Source organism: Falco rusticolus, chromosome 3 (genome assembly GCF_015220075.1).
Source record: "Falco rusticolus isolate bFalRus1 chromosome 3, bFalRus1.pri, whole genome shotgun sequence".
Taxonomy (NCBI): Eukaryota; Metazoa; Chordata; class Aves; order Falconiformes; family Falconidae; genus Falco; species Falco rusticolus.
The window spans coordinates 70,510,954-70,531,357 of NC_051189.1; the positions used below are offsets into that span (position 1 = coordinate 70,510,954).

General features: G+C 38.6%; 1 protein-coding gene across 1 annotated transcript in view; it reads right to left on the bottom strand.

The window, feature by feature from the left end:
- Window positions 1-289: 289 nt before the first annotated feature.
- The window catches only part of ERP44 (endoplasmic reticulum protein 44), a 55,282-nt gene continuing 35,167 nt past the window's right edge, over window positions 290-20,404 (bottom strand). The window contains exons 5-12 of the mRNA XM_037382271.1: window positions 17,544-17,728; window positions 16,955-17,070; window positions 12,514-12,571; window positions 11,045-11,161; window positions 7,024-7,135; window positions 6,428-6,569; window positions 2,991-3,093; window positions 290-879 (exon numbers count right to left, since the gene is read on the bottom strand). Coding sequence (XP_037238168.1) covers window positions 778-879; window positions 2,991-3,093; window positions 6,428-6,569; window positions 7,024-7,135; window positions 11,045-11,161; window positions 12,514-12,571; window positions 16,955-17,070; window positions 17,544-17,728 — 935 coding nt within the window. The 3' untranslated portion in view covers window positions 290-777. The remainder of the gene's footprint in view (window positions 880-2,990; window positions 3,094-6,427; window positions 6,570-7,023; window positions 7,136-11,044; window positions 11,162-12,513; window positions 12,572-16,954; window positions 17,071-17,543; window positions 17,729-20,404) is intronic.

The window sequence follows — 20,404 nt, forward strand, 5'->3', positions numbered from 1 at the left end:
TTTAACATACATAAAGAGATTAATTTAAGACTGACAAAACTAAGATGGCAGTCCACCCCTAATCCTTTCCTACTTTGAAGGGTTTCCAAAATTCGCGTTCTTTTAACACAACCATGTGGATAATATAACGATATTTATAATTCCAGGAAATCTGAGCAGGTCAATACAGCCCTTTCATTCAAAGTACAGCCATTATCTTAACAAGCTTTCCTTTCCTCACTTGGTATTTTAATAGTCAGAAATTTTTTAATCATTTAGACATTAACACCCAGTAAAGCACCACACGAGATTCTGTAAAACTTTAATTTATTCCCCTCCCGAGTATCCAGAATAGAAGACCCTCTTTAAGTTGGAGAAAAATGTGACAAAGAAATAGATTACCAGGATAGCTGTTCACATGAAGAAGAAGCACATACTACCAAGGTTACACAGAAAACAACCCAAAAGTCCTATTTAATGGGATAGTGCAAGTTAACAGCATGTCTCTGGCAAGGATACCTTCATTTGGATTATAAAAGTTTTACAGAACAGAGTTAGATCAAGAGTCTGGATGGGTCTCTGATATTTGACAATACCATTAGGAACATACTGTTTGAAAGATGCTGTACAGAATGACCCACCAAACAAATGTATTTACAAGCCTGGGGAGGAAAAAATTATTTTTCAGTTTATTCAAAATAAAAATACACATAGAATTATGAAAATATAGGTTTACTATTTCCACCACACAGAAGTCAATGCTGCTGTCTGAAAGGCTTGCAAGATTAATTCAAGTTTTTAAAGTTCATCTTTTTCCCTCAATAAGGTGTACCTATGTTCACTGGGTGCCAGTTTCTGGAATGAGCTCTCTGGTGGGCTGCTTGCTAAATCCTGAATTGGCTGAAAAACAGAACAAACAGCAAAATTTCTTGTTAGACTCATTTTAATAATTAACAACCTCCATTAAATGAACTACTAGTATTAATAACGGGAGTGCACGGATGTCCAGCATTTGCACAAACGGAGGGGGATTTTTTTGGAAGGCACACTGTAAAGTCCCAAGCAGGTGGAATACACACACACACACACATTAATTAAATAAGCACCATCAGTTAAGGATGCTCCTTTCGCTGGCACATCTCAAAGGTAATGGGCGCACAAGTTTATGTGCAAGTGACTTAAAAGTACTGCAAATGCACCCCACTGTGTATTTGCTGGAGTCTATCTACTGCTTGCTTTCAAGGCATTCTAGTTTGTGTGTTTGTTTTTGAGATACACCAGGGCAGAAGTGGTATTGCTGCCAAAATATTCTACAATTCCTTTTCTACGGAAACTAAAAAACCCCAGAACACAAACATGCAATTCAGGGGACGCACATGAGCTAAGACAGCAGCCTCCAGTTTAGTTAAGGCCAGTATTTCCATCGCACACGCATACACATCTTCCACAAGATGGCAGGATGCCATATGGAGATGAGAAAATAAACATCCCAGGTTTTGCACGCATTTTTCAAGGCAGAATGAAGACAAGAGCAAGCCCGCAGCTCTAGGCAACCAGCCTGTGCCCAGACAGGCAGCAGGATCCTGGGCCTCTGCAGGCTCCCTCCCTCGCTGGCCAAGCCTGCTCCACACCGCAGCTGCCCGATGGCAACTTCCCACACGCGCCTGTGCAGCTCCGAGCTGACTGCCCTACGCCTCAGGCTCCAGCCCTGTTTTCTGCATCTCCTCATACCGACCTGAATTCCGGTTGCTCAATACATTCCTGAGGGAGTTACCAGTTAAAGGAATGACTACTGAGACAATTCAGCCCCTGTGTTTTCGCAGCCAGTCATGACAACATTCAGAAGCATTCATTCTCCTGGCTCAAGGCAAGCCCTCCAGGGCTTTCACACTTTTAAATCTTTTAACTTTGAGCAGGGCGACAGGAGGCTGCACTCACAAGGTTTAGCGCAGTGCCAGCCTTGCCACATCCTACAGATGACCAGGGAAAACGAGCCCGTAGCAATAAATCGTTTCTGCCCCTCACCCATGGATTCTGGGATGGCCCAAGACAACCCAACACAAGGGCACCAGATCTCTGGGTCCAACGTGGCTCTGAGCCTAGACAATGCAACATATAACTTAAAAGTGTTTTAAAACAGTTATTTTTTTAGAGGGTAATGAGAAGGTTGCCTGACAGGCTGTTAGATTTGCACTTTTCAGCCTGACAACAAGCATATGAACTGAGTGGTGTATCAAGAAGATAGAAGGCTGGTCACGACACATCTGCAAGACTGGGCTGGGCAGAGGGAACCAGGGCTGGTAATGTCCTTTCTTTTCTGCTTCTTGGATTAAACTAAGCACTGATGTTGTCCAGGTTTTGTCTGGAGAAGAATCTAGTAGTTGTGTTCCTGAAGAGATTCCAGGAGTGACTTCCAGGCATGTAATCATACAGCATGACAACCTTTGAGCAGAACAGTGAGGAATCCAAGCTGACAAATTCAGCCTGTGACCACTATTAATGCCACCTGTTAATGGCATTAATGAAAGTAATATGCCCCACTACCACTTACCAATCTTTTGTTCATGCTCTAATAACCTGCCTCCTGCTTGGATTGGTGTCAACGAATGAATATATAAAACATTCCATCAATGCATGTTTTCCCTTAGAAGCACCCTCTCACAGTGCATCGTGTGGGAAATTATGCATCTATGACATACCAGTTTTTGCACTGAAATCACAGGAGAATGCAAGAGCAGGTCTATGAGCCCAGAACAGCCATGTAGCCCAAGATCTGTTTCATTCAAGGCAAACGGGTACCGTATGTTCCCCTAATGCTGTCCCTGCCTTTACCCAAAGGAAGTTAAAGGAAGAGCGAAGCTGAAGTAGCAACGTTATGCTTCTATAAACAGATTTATCTTTCAGGAGACCAAAGTTAAAAGTGCATGTGTATTAGAAAGCACAGCTCTGACAAGGAGTGAAAATAGGCCTTTATTAAATGGCCAGATTAAATACATTTGTTGAAACCTTACCTGACCAGGTGCTACATCAGTTGGATCAGGGCCATGATGAAACTCTCTATGCAATTTTCCAGAATGCAAGTCTAGTACAAATTGTTTCAGTTTACCTGGAACTCTGGAACAAATCCAACAGAAACACACACATTTATTACAAGTTAAGTCTGAACACAGAAGATTTAGAGTGCACTGTTTAGAGTAGCCAAACAGTGTTTATCTAGCACACTATGCCCACTTTTAGGTGATTAATACAGGACAGGAAGCCAAATGGTTTGTTAAGGTATCCTACCAACTTCTTTTTCTTTCCACTGTCTCTTGAGAACACAGCAAGTATTTCATCTTTTCAATAACTCCCACAGAGTGGTACTAGCCGATAACTTCATTGTATACTCACTTCAGCTCCCCACTAACCGTAATGTAAGAGGGAACAGCAGGTTCCAAATGCACAGTTTACAGATACAAATGACAGTTGGGTAGCAGTATTGACAAAGCATCTTTGAAAGGCTCTCCAGTGCCTAAGCAACTGCATATACACTAGAGATAAGCACCGAGAGGATATCAATGTAAATCTAATCTGAGATCATCTACTGTCACCCACAGCAGACATGTTAAACTACAGCATCCAATTTTATTTGTAAAACATCAAATAGACTAAAAAGCTTAAAATGAAGGAGCTGATCTAACAAGTATTAAAGATGAGATAAAAAAACATGTGAGCACTATGCATGCAATCAAAAGGAAATGTATGAACAGAGACAGGTTTTGTAGGGAGTATTTCATCAGACCACTTATTAAATTTAGGAAAAAGGGACACAGTGTGGTCAGATGGGCTATCAGCAGCGTTGCAGATCATCAGAAAACTCCACGGACAAAATACAGCTTAATATAGAGTCAGAGGGTATCACTACAGCAAAGTCTGTAACTCATCAGTATTACAGTGGTACTTCGAGGGATCTCTTCCCCTCCCAGATCAGGAATTAGTACCGACTGAGAGAAGAAGGATCATTCCAGCCCAGTTGTAGGGACGGCAGAATCACTGCTCCCTGCTTTACCTCAGGCTCCTGTCCTGTTCTAGGTCGGGCACACTGCCGGAGACATTCCTCTCTAACCTCCTCCCCTCTCCTAACGCAGCAAGGGCATCTGGTGCCTACAGCCTCTTGTACCTCAGCCAGTTCTTGCTGAGAAGCTACAACTGATCTACCAAACAACTCCCGGCTATAATTTCCAACCTGGAACAGCAGGATGAATAGGGCCAAGTGGCCAAAGTATGAGGACAAAATATTGAGTGGTGGTCTCATTTGCCTATGAAGTGGCTATTCTCCAAAAAGACAACTCCCTAAAAGAGAGAGGAATCTTTTAATGGGCCAGTTGTGAAAGTGCCATATGCAAACCCTACTGGTTGGTGGCAGCACTAAGATCACAAGAGACAGTCTGGGGCCAGTTTGTAGGAGTCCTGAAAATGTACTGAAGTGGCAGAAATCCTTGCAGGTAGATGAAATTCTCATAATTAAGACTGTACCTGTTATTAAAAAAACACCAAAAAACAAACCTAACAAAAACCAACCCTACCAAAAAACCAAAACAGAAATCCAAACCACACACACACAAAACAATGTCACCCTAGGAGCTCCAAGCTCCCCTTGTTTCCAAACTGTTAGGTATTTCTAAGCATCAGCTCAATCTCCTAGAGTAAGGCTGGATAATTACTTATCCTTAAGCAACTGTCTCCAATCCTGATGTATCTCTCTCATCTTCATTTGTATGTAACAACTGGTATACAAACATGCAAGTAGCTGTTATTAAACTGGTAATGAATTCCAGAAACATAACACCTAAGAAACATAAGGTCCAGTGGAGAGCTGTAAAGATGATGAGGGGACTGGAGCACCTCTCTCACAGGGAAAGGCTGAGAGAGCTGGGCCTGTGTAGCCTGCAGAAGAGAGACTGAGAGGGGATCTTAGCAGTGTCTACAAATATCTTAAGGGCGAGTGTCAGAAGGACGGGCCGGGCTCTTCTCAGCGGTGCCCAGTGACAGGACAGGGGGCAACGGGCACACGCTGAAACAGAAGAAGTTCCACCTGAATATGAGGAAAAACCTTCTTTTCTTTGAGGGTGACGAAGCACTGGAACAGGTTGTTCAAAGGTTGTGAAGTCTCCTCTGGAGACGTTCAAAACATGCCTGGACACGATTCTGTGCAAGCTGTTCTAGAGCAGGGGGAGCTGGACTAGAAGATCTCCAGAGTTTCCTTCTACCCTAACCACTCTGTGATTCTGTGATAACATGAAAGTCTAAACTAAACATCTCTATTACCCCTGTAAGAAATATTAATTTATTTCAAGGCTATTTCAAAAGTGGTAATAAAAAGTGCTTTCAGAATGCAATTACCGCCCCCCCCCCTTTTTTTTTTAAAAAGTGATGGTGCATGCAGTGAACATGATCTTCCAAAGAAATGGTAACAGAGGGAGAAAAATAGTCAGTAGAATTTCAACATACATAACTTTAGGTATTTGAAGAGCACTATTTGAGATACATCAAACAGAAACTACATTTTAAGAATAAGCCTGTAGAGAATTCTGGGGAGAAGCTAGGTTTGAACCCTCCTTCCAAATGTCAAATTTCAGGTAGAAAAATGCCTCCTGGAATGGCAGAATTAGACATGGGGTTACATTCACATTGCAAGCTAAGCTTGCACTTTGAATCCTTGGCTCTGACAAAAATTAAATACCCTGAGTTTTTAAAAGTATGAATGGACAAAAATTCAAGTCTCAAAGCCTAAGCATCTAACCAGGACTTAACAAGCAGTGTATATGCAGGTACCTCCTTTGAAGCAGAAACTGGAGTTCAACACACAACCTGAAGGCAAAGACAGAGCGTTTGTCTCATGCTGAAAGCCCCTGAAAATAATACTTACACATCCTCACTCCTCAACTGAACCAGGGGAGACAGAACATTTCTATGCCAGCTTTCCAGGTTTTGACTAATGCAGGAAGGGTGGAATTGCACAGCAGGAAAAAGCAAGCCAGCAGGCGAGCAGGCTGGGAATTCTTACGTGGTGCATTTTACAGTAATCATTGCGTAACACAGCACTTAAACATTCCATGTAGTATTTTAAACCTTTTACAGTTAACTGATATCTCTAGATCACCACTAAAAATACCATGCCAGACTCCATATGCCTAACTACTATGGAAAATAGCAGAATTTTGAAATAAAAGAGCAGCAGTATCTAAAACTGTAATGCAAGCTTCTCTTCTTGCGTAAAGCAATGCAACTCTGTATAAACAATGACTTCACACCAATTCATATTGCTTTAAGGCTGACACCGAACCATACACAGGCAGCCTTACCTATCCCAGATTTACTCATCTTCCTACCATAGTACTGATTAAAATACGAGCACATCTTTTCCTTTGTTCTTCTCAAATTAAAATGCACGAAGAAAAATACTTACGACAAGTCATTGAAGTCTGGAAAGACATACATGTGCCTAAAGCTATCAATGGCAATAACAGGGCAGTCTGCTGGAGTCTTCTGAATGTGGAGGAGTGGGTGCCTGAATTTATCACAGTCAGCATGGAGGAAGTTTATTGTACCTTAAAATTGTGAGCAGGCAAAAATCCATGTTAAGATTTTTTTATTATTATCTTGAAACCCTAACCACTCATAACTATTACAAAGGTGGAAATACTCGATAGATAAAACAAGCAGAACTTGAAAGTAGATTTAAATAACTAACACCACCAAAATAACGGATTTTCTTCAAGAGGTTTTGGCCACAATCCAAACAAGTTTTGTTTAATATCTTCTCTAACTGCATTAAGTCACTTAGACAAAAAGGATTTCTGAAACAGCTGCTTACCAATAAATTGTGTATCTATTTTAATAATTTCTAGAGGAGTCAGTCCGTCCTCACTGTCAAAAGTGCATAAAGCCGTTTGGTCTCAAGCTTTTTAAAGCTAGGATTCTGTTTGGCCTCTGCTTCCACTCTACTGAGTTCACCTGAAAAAATTATACCAGTAAAAACAAGTAGTAGGAGTTCCTACAAACCTTTTTCACTTATTAACTGTCGTGCAACCTCCTGTTGGAATTTCTCTAAACTCTCCAAGTCATCTTTCATGTGGAAAAGTATGAGAAAAGGAAGGCCTTCTTCTGTCAGTTCCTGCACAGAAAACAAATGACAAATCTTATTCCTTCCATTTCTTAAGGGCACTTTAGTGACTCCAGCAATTTTCAAAAATCAGTGAGATCTCTACTTCAGTCCTGTCTGTTTAACTGTTTTTAAGGAAGTTAACTGCTGACACTTCATCTAAGATACCCGAGTGATACAGTTAACCGTATTTCCTTCCTCTATCATATACAGCAGATAAAGAATGAAGGTATTTCATTATCAACATGTCGGGAAGGGATACACTTGCAGTGGAATATATTGGAATACTTGCTCAAAAGAAATAGCCCAATTCTGAGAAAACATATCATCTTCATAGAAACAGCAAAAAGGCCTGAACAGTATGGTATTAAATGCTGTGTAAAGCTTGAGGGTGTATTCTAGATCCAGTCCTAGCTTGTTCATATACTAAACTGTTTTTTCTTAGCATAGCACAACAAATTTGTGGGTTTTTTCTTTAAATAACTCCATCCTAAAAAGAAAAAAAAATTAAAAGGAAAAAGCAGAAGCTGTATCAGTTATGATCAGGTACTGCTCTTTCGCCAGTATGTGTGTCCTTACTGGTCATCTGTATACCACCACTATTAAATTCACAGGCTACCATATTACTAAAACTGCTGAAGAAATGAAAAGCTTTGTTGGACAGGCAAGCTCTAGCTCCTCATAGGAATGCATTCTTGTAGCCCTAGTGCCTTTTAAAGATCTCTGTCCAGGGACAGATAAATGCAGGAAGCCCCTGAATAATTTATTCAGGATTTTTCTTTTACCCAAAGCCCAAACAACATGCATTTGCTTGCTTCGAAAGTGATTTTTAGGCACCTTTAAACATCAGCTCAACTCGCTACAGCCCAACTCAAGAAATAATCACTTATCTAACAAATGCCTACAGTCTTGCCTATCTTTCATTTGCACAACTGGTGTACAAGGAAGTGCTACTATTTCTTTGGTTCTAGTCTGAATCAGAATAAAATCTGCTTTTTGAGAAAGCAGCACTCATTTGTTCTGCCACCAAATAGAAGAGTTTCTGCAGATTTTTCCATTTGCAGTAAATTGGAAGAAATGCTTTCCATATCAGCAGGCAGCCAGTTACACAGTGTACATGAAACGGCTGTCATTCTCCCTTCAACCAAGTCCGTCAGGTAAGTTGAAGCTTTGTTTTTTAACAGCAGATTGCAAAGGTCCTCAGAACTTCAGCGCTCTTGATGAAATCTGAGCTTCCCAATCCAACCCTAAAACCAACACTAATCATATTTGCTCGTTCTCATTTTTACACACATGAATTTGGCTGGGTCTCTGCCTGCTCTCCTGTTAAAGGATGGGAAAAAGTCTGTTTTGTAGCACCATGATTATGGCTCTATTTCCTCACTCATTTCAGCAGGTATATTTCCAAGGAAGAACTCACACAGCTTATTATTCCAGCTCTAAGCTCGCCTCTTGCTTGCAAGCACCTAAAACGACAACCTTGAAGAATTATATTCACAAGATCAATTAATGACCAAATAGGCCGTTAGGACTGCTGGCTTGAAAGCCTTGCCAATCTTGGCTCTAACTAGTTCCTAAAAAGTGCCTTCCTTTGCTTTTCTACTCCAGCTTTCATACTGTGCCTTACTGATCAGGACACGGCAAACAGAATAGCATTTCATTTGCTTTGGACTGCTCCCTTGGAGGCTACTGTCTTGTTCGGCACTGAGAATATAAAAATATTTTTTCATTAGATCTGAGCTTCCCACTTTACTTCTGTACGCCTTTGAGAAGTTTTTTACCCTTTCAAAACTTTTCAATTCAGTACCATCGTTAAACCACACGGTTCGTTGTATTCGTATAACATAGAGCTAAACAGACTGATTACAGGTTAAACAGTGATTTCTTCCGCTTATCACTGATCCCAACACCCTTTTCCTGTGGAGTACAGGGACAGTCTTCTCCAATAGACAGTCTTCTCAAACTCTAAAGCAAGGTCTTCTACTTAATTACTACATGTTGTCTAAAGTCACAATGATGAGCTCTGTTCAGATTGGGCATCTTCCTGGCCAGTCTGCCCATGACGCTTATCAGATAATGAAAGCGTTAAGAAAGAAAATAAGGGGAAAACCTACCAGCAGTTTATAGAGGCCAATTTTGATTTAAAATTTGAATTTAAAATATGTGGTAGAAATGTTTGTCTTTATGTTATTTATATGGCATTGTAGTACCATAAACACAGCTTAACAGTCACAGCACTTCATATTTTTACCCTGTAATATTGTGCAGTATGTATTAAAGGCCCATTCAAATACTGTACAATCTCAGCAAGCAGAATTATCTCCGTTTTGGCACATTTAAATGTGTTTGGGTACTGGCAGCACTTAAATCTTTAAACAAATGTTGCTAGGCAAAATGTCACATTGGAATTGTAAATATCTGCCTAAGTAAACAGGAATGGAACATTGAGAGAACAACCAGAAAAACCACAACACAAGGTGGTACAAGCTGAGAGTGATGAACCTTGGCTTCTAAGGCTCAGAATCCAATTTCACCACAGGAAAAGTACACTGAAAATCTACCACGCACTTCTAAAGATGTTAACATGTAGCACCTTGTACCTGTTGAGTTGCAAGTCAAGGATTAAAGTTTGTTTAACTAACTGAACTTTCCAAGAAAAAGTTGGCAAGGTTGACTAGAAGGTTGTACTTAAACCATCATGTGCATCCCACCCTCCCCCTCCCTCTGTCATATAAACTGACATGTTGCATGCGCCCAGAACAGCAGTGTTACAGACATTCTGGATTCAGCATAAAAAAAATAAAGCGTGCAAACTGAGAATGAATCATATGACTGATGCTTTGGTTTCTAATCCAGTGTGGACAATATACTGCAATTTATTACAAACCTCACCAGAGTTTCTAGCAGATGCTGTAGCTATCTAAAAATACTCCTTTTGAGATACTACAAACTTGCTAATTTTCTACAGATTTTTTTCCTGTTGGTTATTTTTAAAAAAAAATAATATGGAGTTGGAAATAGATGAAAGGAGTGAGTTACAAAAGAAAACAGAAAAGTATTGGAAGAAAATAAGGCTAACAAGAAGAAGAGAGACATTTAAAAGCAAACCTCCAAATTCAATCTTATGATTTACAGCTAAAAAAAAGAAACCCAGGAGAAAGAGCAGCGAAGCTAAAAAGATTAAGAAGGTACCAGTGGTTAAACACAGACTGACCAAAAAAAACCCCCACAAAAGTCACGTTTTTTTATTACAGCTCCTAGAAAACTGCTAGTTCAGTAGATTGTCAGCCACCATTTAATGTGGTTATTTATTAGCTAATGCTTTGGAAGTGGTTAGTACAGTAACATTTTTCTGCTACCAACTTTAACATTAAATTTTGAAAGCTGATTTATAACTGAAGGACAGTTCACAACTATTTTAGTCTTTCAAACTGTCACAGACATGCTGACATGGATATTTTCTACACTGACTAGAAACATTTTCTCCAGATCATAACAGATGCAAAAACCACTTAACATTTGTGTCTGGATCTTAAATCAACATTTAGTCATAATATCTATATAAATGTACTTACTTCACGAATAACACAACCTACTCAAGGTGTTACACACATTCTTACACGTGCACATTCTTAGCATCCCAAGTGTCCACACTCTGCAAATCACTAGACATTTCTTACGTGACGTGTACACATAATCATAACCTCTGGTAGGGTATGAAACTGCTACAAATCTGCCTCCAGTGAATTTCAAGTCTAACCAAAAAGCTCCAAAAGAATGAAAAGACATTACCTGACAGCTATTCTCTGCCAAAAGTGGAGAATGAAGGGAGTTCTTTGGCATGGATTAGAGACCTTGAAAAAAACATTTTGGTTTTAAGAAAGAAACCCCAAAAGTAGAACGGTAAAAAAAAAGTCTTACCTCCCCATTTTCAAATGTAATTTCTCGAACTAGTGGTACACATTTATCTTGTGTCCATGCATAAATCAAATCAAAATTGGTTAGCGAGCCTAAATACACCATATCTGGAGCATTTTCCTGTTGAAAAGAAAAATATACTAGTTGAGAAACAGTAAAAATGACATTGCTACCTACAAAGAAGGTTACCTACCTGGCAAAGTAACAATTTTCATATAAATACTGAAAGCCAATTTTACACCAATATTCAACCTTTGTGCATGCAACATTTCTAATAACTATGTTACAAAAGTACAACAGGAAAATAAATATAATGTATGATCATTTATGCAGTCAACTCCACTTTTTAAGAAAACTTAAGAACAACTGAAAGGATACTTTGCTTCCAAATCAGGGATGCTTCAAACAGAGGCTATTTGTTAGGTTGAGAAATAGTATCTCCATACCTAAAAATCCCATGTAGATATAACTAAACGCAGATATTAATGCTACTTCATGCTGATAGTGACAGACTCACCAAAACCATGCTCCTAATGTCCTACACAACTTGAAACTGGTATTTTACATTTGCTTTGCCGAAGAGATATGAATAAATAATAGTTTTCCTTCATTCACCAGTAGTTTCAACTCAGAATTCAGTACTGTCATCTTTTAATGTAAGTGCAATTTTGATTAACATGAAGTGAAGCATGACTTTGCAAGATGTGGCCATGACTAAGCACACCTTAATTCAGAAACACCATATAAGTCAGGTAACCTAATAAATTCTGCTTTTGCAGAAAAAAATATTTTAATCTCCATTCCCCTTTAGGTCTTTTTTAATTTATTTCTCTTTTGTAAGCAACTATCTTCATACATCAAATTTGATAAAGCACATTTTCAGATACTAATTAGGTTTCTAAAAAGCAATTCTTGCAGATTTTCTTCTTTCTGAATTTTCCCTCAAGCAGAGCTATGTTTATGACAGTTTGTTAACAGGTAGTTAATTTTACTATTTACTTTTTTTTTTTTTTTTTTAATGCAGAGAACAGGTCTTGACCCTTGTGGGCTCAGACACATAAGACAGGCAAGTGGCAGTCAGAAAAATAGTAATTGTCACTTGCTTTGAAAAACATGAACTGCACCAGCTTGAACTTTGCAGATTTTAGTGACTTCTACAGAACACAAAGTATCTACACATGATGAATTGACTGTGTTTCTAAGAAAAAAATATTCTATACATCGACATTTAAAATGACAGAGGTTTTGTGCACTCAACTGGCAACAAAGGAGATGGAGATCTTTTTCACTGACTCAGAAACACTATTTTTTACTAGAAAATCTAGAGAAATCTTATTTCTCACACTATTTAGTAATGAAATAAATTAAAAGTTGAGATGCAGTAACATACCGAATGATCTGAATTTAGTCTCCATTAGTTCATATTCATATATAATGACAATAAGCAGAATAAAATACATAGTTACACTTACCCCTGGTGGCTTGTAGATTACATTGTCTCCGCTAAATCTCTCTGCTTTTGAAATAGCCCTACAACAAACCAACCAGTAAGCATGTCTTGGTACAGACAAATAAAATAACTAAGATACCAAACCCCGTATTTTAATTTGCTATCCTTTCTTTACTACTTATTTTTCCTTCAAAATTTGAGAATTAAAATCCTGGATCTTTAAGGTAAACTGTAAAGTGACTCCACAGAAACTTGGCCTGGCTATATAAGAAGGCATTAAGTGAGTCAGCAAGATGCGTCCCTAGGATTAGAAGTGTGGACTAAAGGCATCGAAGTGCAAGTGATGAATGCCGGTACTATTTTGGATAAGAGATTATCAGAAAAAAATGTTAATGAATTAATATAATCATGTAAATTAAAATAAGTAAATAAACAAATAAATACCTATTATTAAGGAATAGGTTTGCATTTACTCTTCCTGTTCCATTGTTACACTAAAAATTTACATCTCATCTACCCTCATAAAGAAGGGCTTTGAGGTGCTCTACCAGCCCAAGCAATGAGAAAATGGATAGCAAATAAGCCCATACTGTCCACTTTGCCTTCAAAGCAGACTTAGAAAGCACAGGACACAGCATGCAGTTTCTGACCACTGATGATATGGTATGTGTGTACCCAGAGAACACATACAGTTCCTCCTTGATATTCAGCTTACGATGTTGTCATACTATGTTGCTGTCTAAACTCACCAATTCCCAAACTCCACAATGTCACTTTAGTAAATTCCTCCTGCTCTTCTGGAATATTTTGTGGTTTCTTAATCCCAGCCACAACAGAGCACCCTGAAAGCTGCCAGCTTGTGCCCCCAAAATTATCATCTCTTATTCAAACAAATGAGGACAGCTATGCATCCAACACAGGAGACAAAAAAAAAAAAAAAAAAAGAAAGGAAATAGAACTCTCAACAGAAATAAACCCTTTCACCACCTTCAGACATTGAAAGAGGCCTCCTTTCCTCTCCCATGCCTTAATGTTCCAACATAACTCATGCTAGCAAGACAGAACTGACTGGCTGCACGTGCCAGAAAAGAGTAAATGAGCTACCCATTTCTTTTCCTTTTAGCTTAGGCTAAAAGGTAAGCATGTCAGCCTTTGGGGCACGTTAGCTAAGTGTTCCAGCTTCTCCAGTTATAGTATCTCTTTTGTGGACTCAATATAAGCATTGGTGAAGACTGATTAAGAGAGATAAGGGGGAGGAAAAAAAAAGAAGTAAAAATATCTCAATTTATCTCACTGCAAGATGAGGTAAATCTTCCAGGGGTCTAAACAATTTAGAGGGTCAAGGGAGGGTGGAGTACGAGATCAAAACATAATTTGAGTTAAGCCTTATATTTTTGGTCCAATTGTCCTTTTCTTATCACATTCAAAAGATGTCTTGCATAGTATGTTACATCTCTAAACTGGTACAAATACTGATAGGTGTATGTTTTAAAATGCATTTTTGTATTCCAGACATAACTGCTCCCATAATGTGAAATTACGCTCCTTTGTGACCATCATTAATTACTGAGGTAAACCACTTGCATCCTAAACAACCCTTCACTGAAGAAGAAAGTGAAGACATAGAAACCACCTGTCCGATCACTGCTTGGTAAACTGATAATAATCTATAATGAAATACATGCTCCAGGGTAAACCTGTGGTGGAACCCAGAAGATATTCTTCTGTGTTCTTCCACTTCAGTAGCTTCAGTTGTGACTGATTCACTTCAGATAAATAAACAGGGGACACGATGTGAAAATCCCAAATGCCTGAAGATACACCTTTTTAAAACAACTACCAAAATGGAAATATTTCAGTTTGCATTTTGTCTCTTCTTGAAGCAGTAACGTAGACAGTGAACCTCCTGGAACCACACAACCCCAGCTCCCCATCATCCCTCACACCCATTTCTTGCTAACAAAATTAAAACAGTTCCTAGATTCTTTACTCTTTTTCATGAGTTCATATAAGCCTTTTAAGAGAAAAGTGGTTTTTTGGCTGTTTTTGTTCTCTGCATTTGGCTTCCTATGCCATGGGTCAATCACACAAGGCCATTCTCTTGCATGTCTACAAACATTTCAGATTTATCCCTGATTCTACTTCTAAAATCTACCTCTAACCATCTCTTCCTCAGTATCCTCCTGTCTTCTCTCATTAATTTTGCTCTGCGGTCACCTCAGATCTTAACAGAACTGTAAGGATTATTTAAGAATAGTTCTAAGCATCAAGATGATCTGCAACTACGTACCATTAATAGAATTTAAAAAGAAGTTATTACCACTACCTAAAGCCACAATAACTTTGACATAGCAGGGAACAGTTCTGCCTTGACAGAAGTTAGTGAAGTAATTATTTTTTTTCCTGTCAAATTGATAGGTTTGAGTTTATTTTAGCTTACTACAAGTTTGAACATGACAGCACGTTACCATATACTACCCAAACCATATACCTGTTGAACTCTGTGCATAGCAAAACAAAAAATGCCTCCCAGGGGCTGTTAGGATGCCCAGTCAGAAGGGTCTGGCTGATCAGCGCCAGCTCCCCATGAAACATTTTGTTATACATAACCGGAGTAGAAAGCACTGCTATATAGCTAGTATCTCCCTCAGAAGTCTTTTCACATGTAATTTGTTAGGAAGCATGAGAACCACAGCCACTCAGAGATGAAAATGTTTAGTTTCCAATGTTGCTGTCTGGAAGGCTGCACCTTAAAACACAAACAGCTCCAAGCTAGGAAAGGAATGGATGTCTGGAGAAAAGAGTAACAGCAAGCTCGCTGTGTAGTTACGTGGGCAGGGTACAAATAATCAACCTCTGATCTGTTCCATTATGTTTGCTTATATCTAAAGAAAGAAAAAAGAAAAACCCCATAGTAACTACTTCAAGGACAGTGTCCAACAACCAAATGCTAACACTGAGCGGTGGGAGAGTATTTCTCATTATACAAAGTTGACAAATAGCAATATAAAGATGAACAGACTCAAACAACAGGAGAGAGGATCTTAGAAGTATTGATACCTTACTAATGATGTTTTAAGAGGCATTCCTGAAAAGGATGACAAGTCATACGAGGGGGACAAAAAATAATTTAAAATTCTAATAACAACTCAGATTGGCTGCCCTGAGAACCAGTATGGATGCGCTCATCAGAAAACACTTGGGGTTAAGACTGATAGACCTACAGACCACAGACTTACAAGACTTGATTATTTGCTCACAGCCAAGGCTGCTTACACAGTCACAGGGTACCTAACTGGGAAATGATGGAAAGGAAAGCCATGTGTACTCTTGCACATTACAAACACTCTCTCACACCCACACACTTTTTTTGGAGACATACTAGAAGAGGCATCAGTGACTGACAAAAAAAAAAAATTTGTGCAAACAGATGAAACATTTTCTACCTTGATAACACCTCTCAGTTTCACCAATATTCTTCGCTACATCCAACTCAAAAAACTGTCAGGGTGACTGTATATGGTATAAAAGCTAGTATAATCCATGCAAATTCCCTGGTCTTGGAACTGCAGGTAGACTGCAAACCACTGCATTCACATTTATGCCCAATCACCTTAAAGTGGGTGGTGCTGCCACATTAAACACTGCAGAGAGAATCTATAATTGCATTTTATTATGCTACTTAGAAAGGGATCACTCAGTCATAATTTATTATTCTTCTTCCAGTGAAGATCTTGTAATATTTTAAATTATCACTGTAAAACTGTGTAACAAGGAGAAATTTAAATTTCTGTAGGTTTTTCTTCTAGACTCACACTATGTAGCTCAACAATGCAATTCCCTTTTTAACTGTTACTAAGCACAGTGACACAGAACTTGCATGAAATAGACCCAGGCATAGAAATCAGGCATTTTGGAACAAAGTTCTCTCCCCAACATCAGGAAGAAGTGAGCAAGTAACTATAAAATTATTGTTACAGGAAAAAAGGAAAAAAAAAAAAGTCCCACCTACAAAAAGAAGGAACTTCCTCCTGTACAAAAAACCACCATAGTTTAAAGAAAAAAAAATTTAAGAGGTTGTAAAAAAAGTTACTCAGTCTGCAAAGCTGATAAAATGTTTGCCAAGAAGTTTTCAAACTCTTCCCAACATTTTCCCCTCTCCCTCCAAAGAAGCAGGTTTTTGGGACACAACTGTCTATCATAACCCCCAAAACCTCGCCAGTTACATTTAAGTTATACTGACAAAAAGGAGGCAAAAAATGAAAGTTGGATTTCACACCAAACATTCAGGCTAGCAAGTGTTTTCTCCTCCAGTCCTTCTCTTAGTGTATTTATCTGTTAAGGTCTAGTCTCTTCAGTTATGCCACACAAAGTATTAAAAAGTCCATTCAATTAAATTAGATACAACTCATTAACATAATTTCAATAATGAAGTCATGCAAACAACAAATTTTAACACTTACCCGAAGGCAGACAGGAATACACAATCATCATGCAAAATATTCGCTACTCTTTCAAAGGTTCTGTAATTGTCAGAGTCCTTTTGCTCAAAGTATCCAACAATATTTCTTCTGCTGTGCTGTAAAAACAAAGGTGAAATTATAACTTAACTCAAATTATCAAAAACTATCATCACTCCCTAAGGATATTAAATACGGAGGTGCCATTCATTCAACAGTCAATAACCAAGCAGAAGTTATTTCTTTTCTGCCTTTTCAATATCCAGAAGCATCCTTGTTAATATTTTTCCAGTGAGGAATTAGGAGTGTCTTGTTAAATACAACACATGATTCTTTTCAAATGATTAAAAGTAAAATAATTTGGTAGTGGAGTTACTGTTACAAAATTAATGCAGTTGAAAGTGATTATATTGGAATAATTTGTAATACTCAAAATGACCCAGTTTTCTACTCTGCTTAAATAAAAGCACTCACAAAATTTCTGAATGCAAAACAAAGAAGTAAATATGTACTTCAAATATATTACATTTCACTAGTCCAACATTAAAAAGAAAAAGAAACTATTTAGAAGGAATAAAGTTCAAAGACTTACATCAAGAGAACTGATTTCTTCCAAATCCTGGACCTCCCGAACAGGGTTGCTCTTCTGCTGCCTGATATAATCTGCTATTGCTGTCACAGATCTCTGGCCCCTGTATTCTCTCTTCATCATCATTCCATTCCGGAAGAGTTTCAGAGTTGGATACTTGCTTATCCTGTATCTCTGAGCTATATCCGCTAAAAAGAAATCAAAAAAATAAACCCAAAACTGTACCAATACATAAATACACTAAACATGGTATCTTATACAAGTGTACGTGCACATGTAAGTGGCATCTCTGAACAAGTAGTTCCACATCTTTAAACAAGCACACACTAAAAAACCCCAACCAACCCAAACACCACCACAGGGGACAGAACAGACAGCAGGTACAGTATTTCACACATGTACTAATCTTCATAAAAAAACCCATGACCAAAATCTGGAGTAAGTAAAGACTCAACTTTGTCAGCTATAGTAATTTAGTACAGCTCCTATGAACAACTAGGAAGGCTGATTTAAGAGCACAAGAACATGAGAATCTTAAAATCTTGCCAAATCACAATTAACCCCCATAAGAAAATTTTCATAAAATAAACCATCCCATATTTTTCTTTAAACTCACTATGATTTTTATCTCAATTACAGTGCTGGAAATATAACTGTCATATCTAAAATAGAGAATGTGAACCCTGCGCAAAGTATTTCTTGAAGCCTATGAAGGCCAGAAGACTGCTGTTACAGTTCTGAGCTGTTCAAATTTTGAATAAACACAAAATTTCAGGTTTGTAAATTAAGGCAAACACCACTCTGGTCAACTAGTGTCAGCATTCCCTTCAAGGCAGTTCTTCATTAACATCTATACACGCAGCCCAACCTTCTTCTAGACTTGGATAGCACAGAGCTTCTCCATGCAACAAAAGTAACACATATATGTGTTCATCTAGCATAAAAGCACTAGCTATTTTCACCTTTATATAACAGGTCGGCTATTTAAGTTATTCACAAGACTTACAAATGTAAAAGAATAAAAAAAGGGAAGAGGTTCTACAGTAAAATTAGAAGGGCAGCGAAGAAGAAAGCCAAGCAGAAGCAATGAAGCCCAGTTTCCCATGAATGTGCATCCTGTGCCCCTTATCTTCAACCACGGCTAAAGTGATTTGGTTCTTCACTACGCCCCACCAGAATACTTCAACTGTCCCCTTGTCCCTCTTCCACTTTGGTTAATCACTGGGCCACAGCAGGTTGCAGTGTAGGTGTTGCAGCTAGTTCCCAGCTATGCATGGCATACTCAGCAGGGTCCACTAGCCCTGAGTTTTTAAAGCAACTTCTGCTACAGTGTAGAAATTGGTTTTGTGCATCTCCAATATCTAGCAACCGCTTTAATCAAAGTTTGCAAGTACTTAATGGCTTTGAATGCCCTTCCCTCTTTCAGATGTTGCTGAAGTTCAGCAAAAAGCTTCAAGGAGTTTTTATGAGGAAGGACTGGAGAAAGAACATAGCCTTTGGATTACACTTTGGATTCTTAGGAAAACAAGACTGAAAACAAACAACAGAAACAAAGCATGTATGCAAAGTAGATTTGCACAATTTCCTTTCATTTTTGCTTTGGTTAATTATGCCCTCCTGTTCATTCCTCCCCTGGAAATATATCTAGAAACAACCAAACAAACAAATCATCTCACAGCTCCTGTGAAAACTGGGTGTCTTCTATTACAGAGCGGGATGTAGTTTAGGCAAATGTAGTTTAGGTAGATGTTGGTACCTAAATCCAAGTAAATCCCGAAATACGAGCAGTATGCCCACTTTTCAGAGCTGCTTAATCATTTGAGGTGACTCACTGCAGCCAACCACACACACCTCTGCTTCCTCTTCTTCCTTTCTCTCTCAAGGAGAGAGACACTGAACTTCAGAGTGATTTACCCTTTGGAGACAGAAAAGTTTCATCCAGTCAACAGAGAGAGGAGGGGATTGAAGTGTAGGCTGAATGCGTGTCCTGTTAGTGTTCGCCAACTCCTTTAGAAGCCAAAAAGTACACCTCAGGTGAGCTGGATTGGTCCACAGCAGGAAGGCAACCAAATGAGGGTCCATCCATGCTTTCTATCTTATCTTACACTTAACTCTTTTCTAAACAGAATGGAGACAGAAGTCCTGTGAAAACTGCTATTTAGAGACAGCTGCCATGAACAAACCGCTGATACTGGGCAGATGACATAAACCTCTCAGGTGCAAACCGAAATCAAACCCCTGTGCAACTGGAAGTCATTCCCCTGTGGAACTGTGCCTGTAACTGTCCTCCAGCACATAAAGCTCTACACCTCTTTTGAACTTCTGTGAGATTAAAAAAACAAAAAAAATCTAAATTCCCTGCTGCCTGGAAAACTCTGAGTGAAACCCATCAGTAGTTTTAATCACTGCTGAAACACTACTAATCTCTTGCAGCTTCAATTACTGAAAAATACCTTTGTACCAGCTGCACAACTGAAACAAGTCTGAGAACTGAAAACAAAACATGCACAGCAAAGGAATAAGAACCAGTTCTACTCTACAAAATGTTCTTGAGCATCCCTCAAACCAGTAGCTTTACCAGCTAAGCCCAGTTCCAAACGAGCTTTGCATCACTATAACTATCACAGAATTCAGCCTATCAATTTTGACTAAGAAAGGATTTGACCTGTTCCCTAAATATCACAGAAACGTTTTTTAATGCACTAATTACAGTTAAAATTAAGGGTAAGATATTTTATGTCCTCAGTTCAGAGTTCTTTTATGTCAAATTAATACAAATTTCTAAAGGAAAGATGCCAACATGTTCAAAATTAATGGGTATTAGATCAATACTGTTTTCTTCCTTTAAATTCCATCAATTTTTA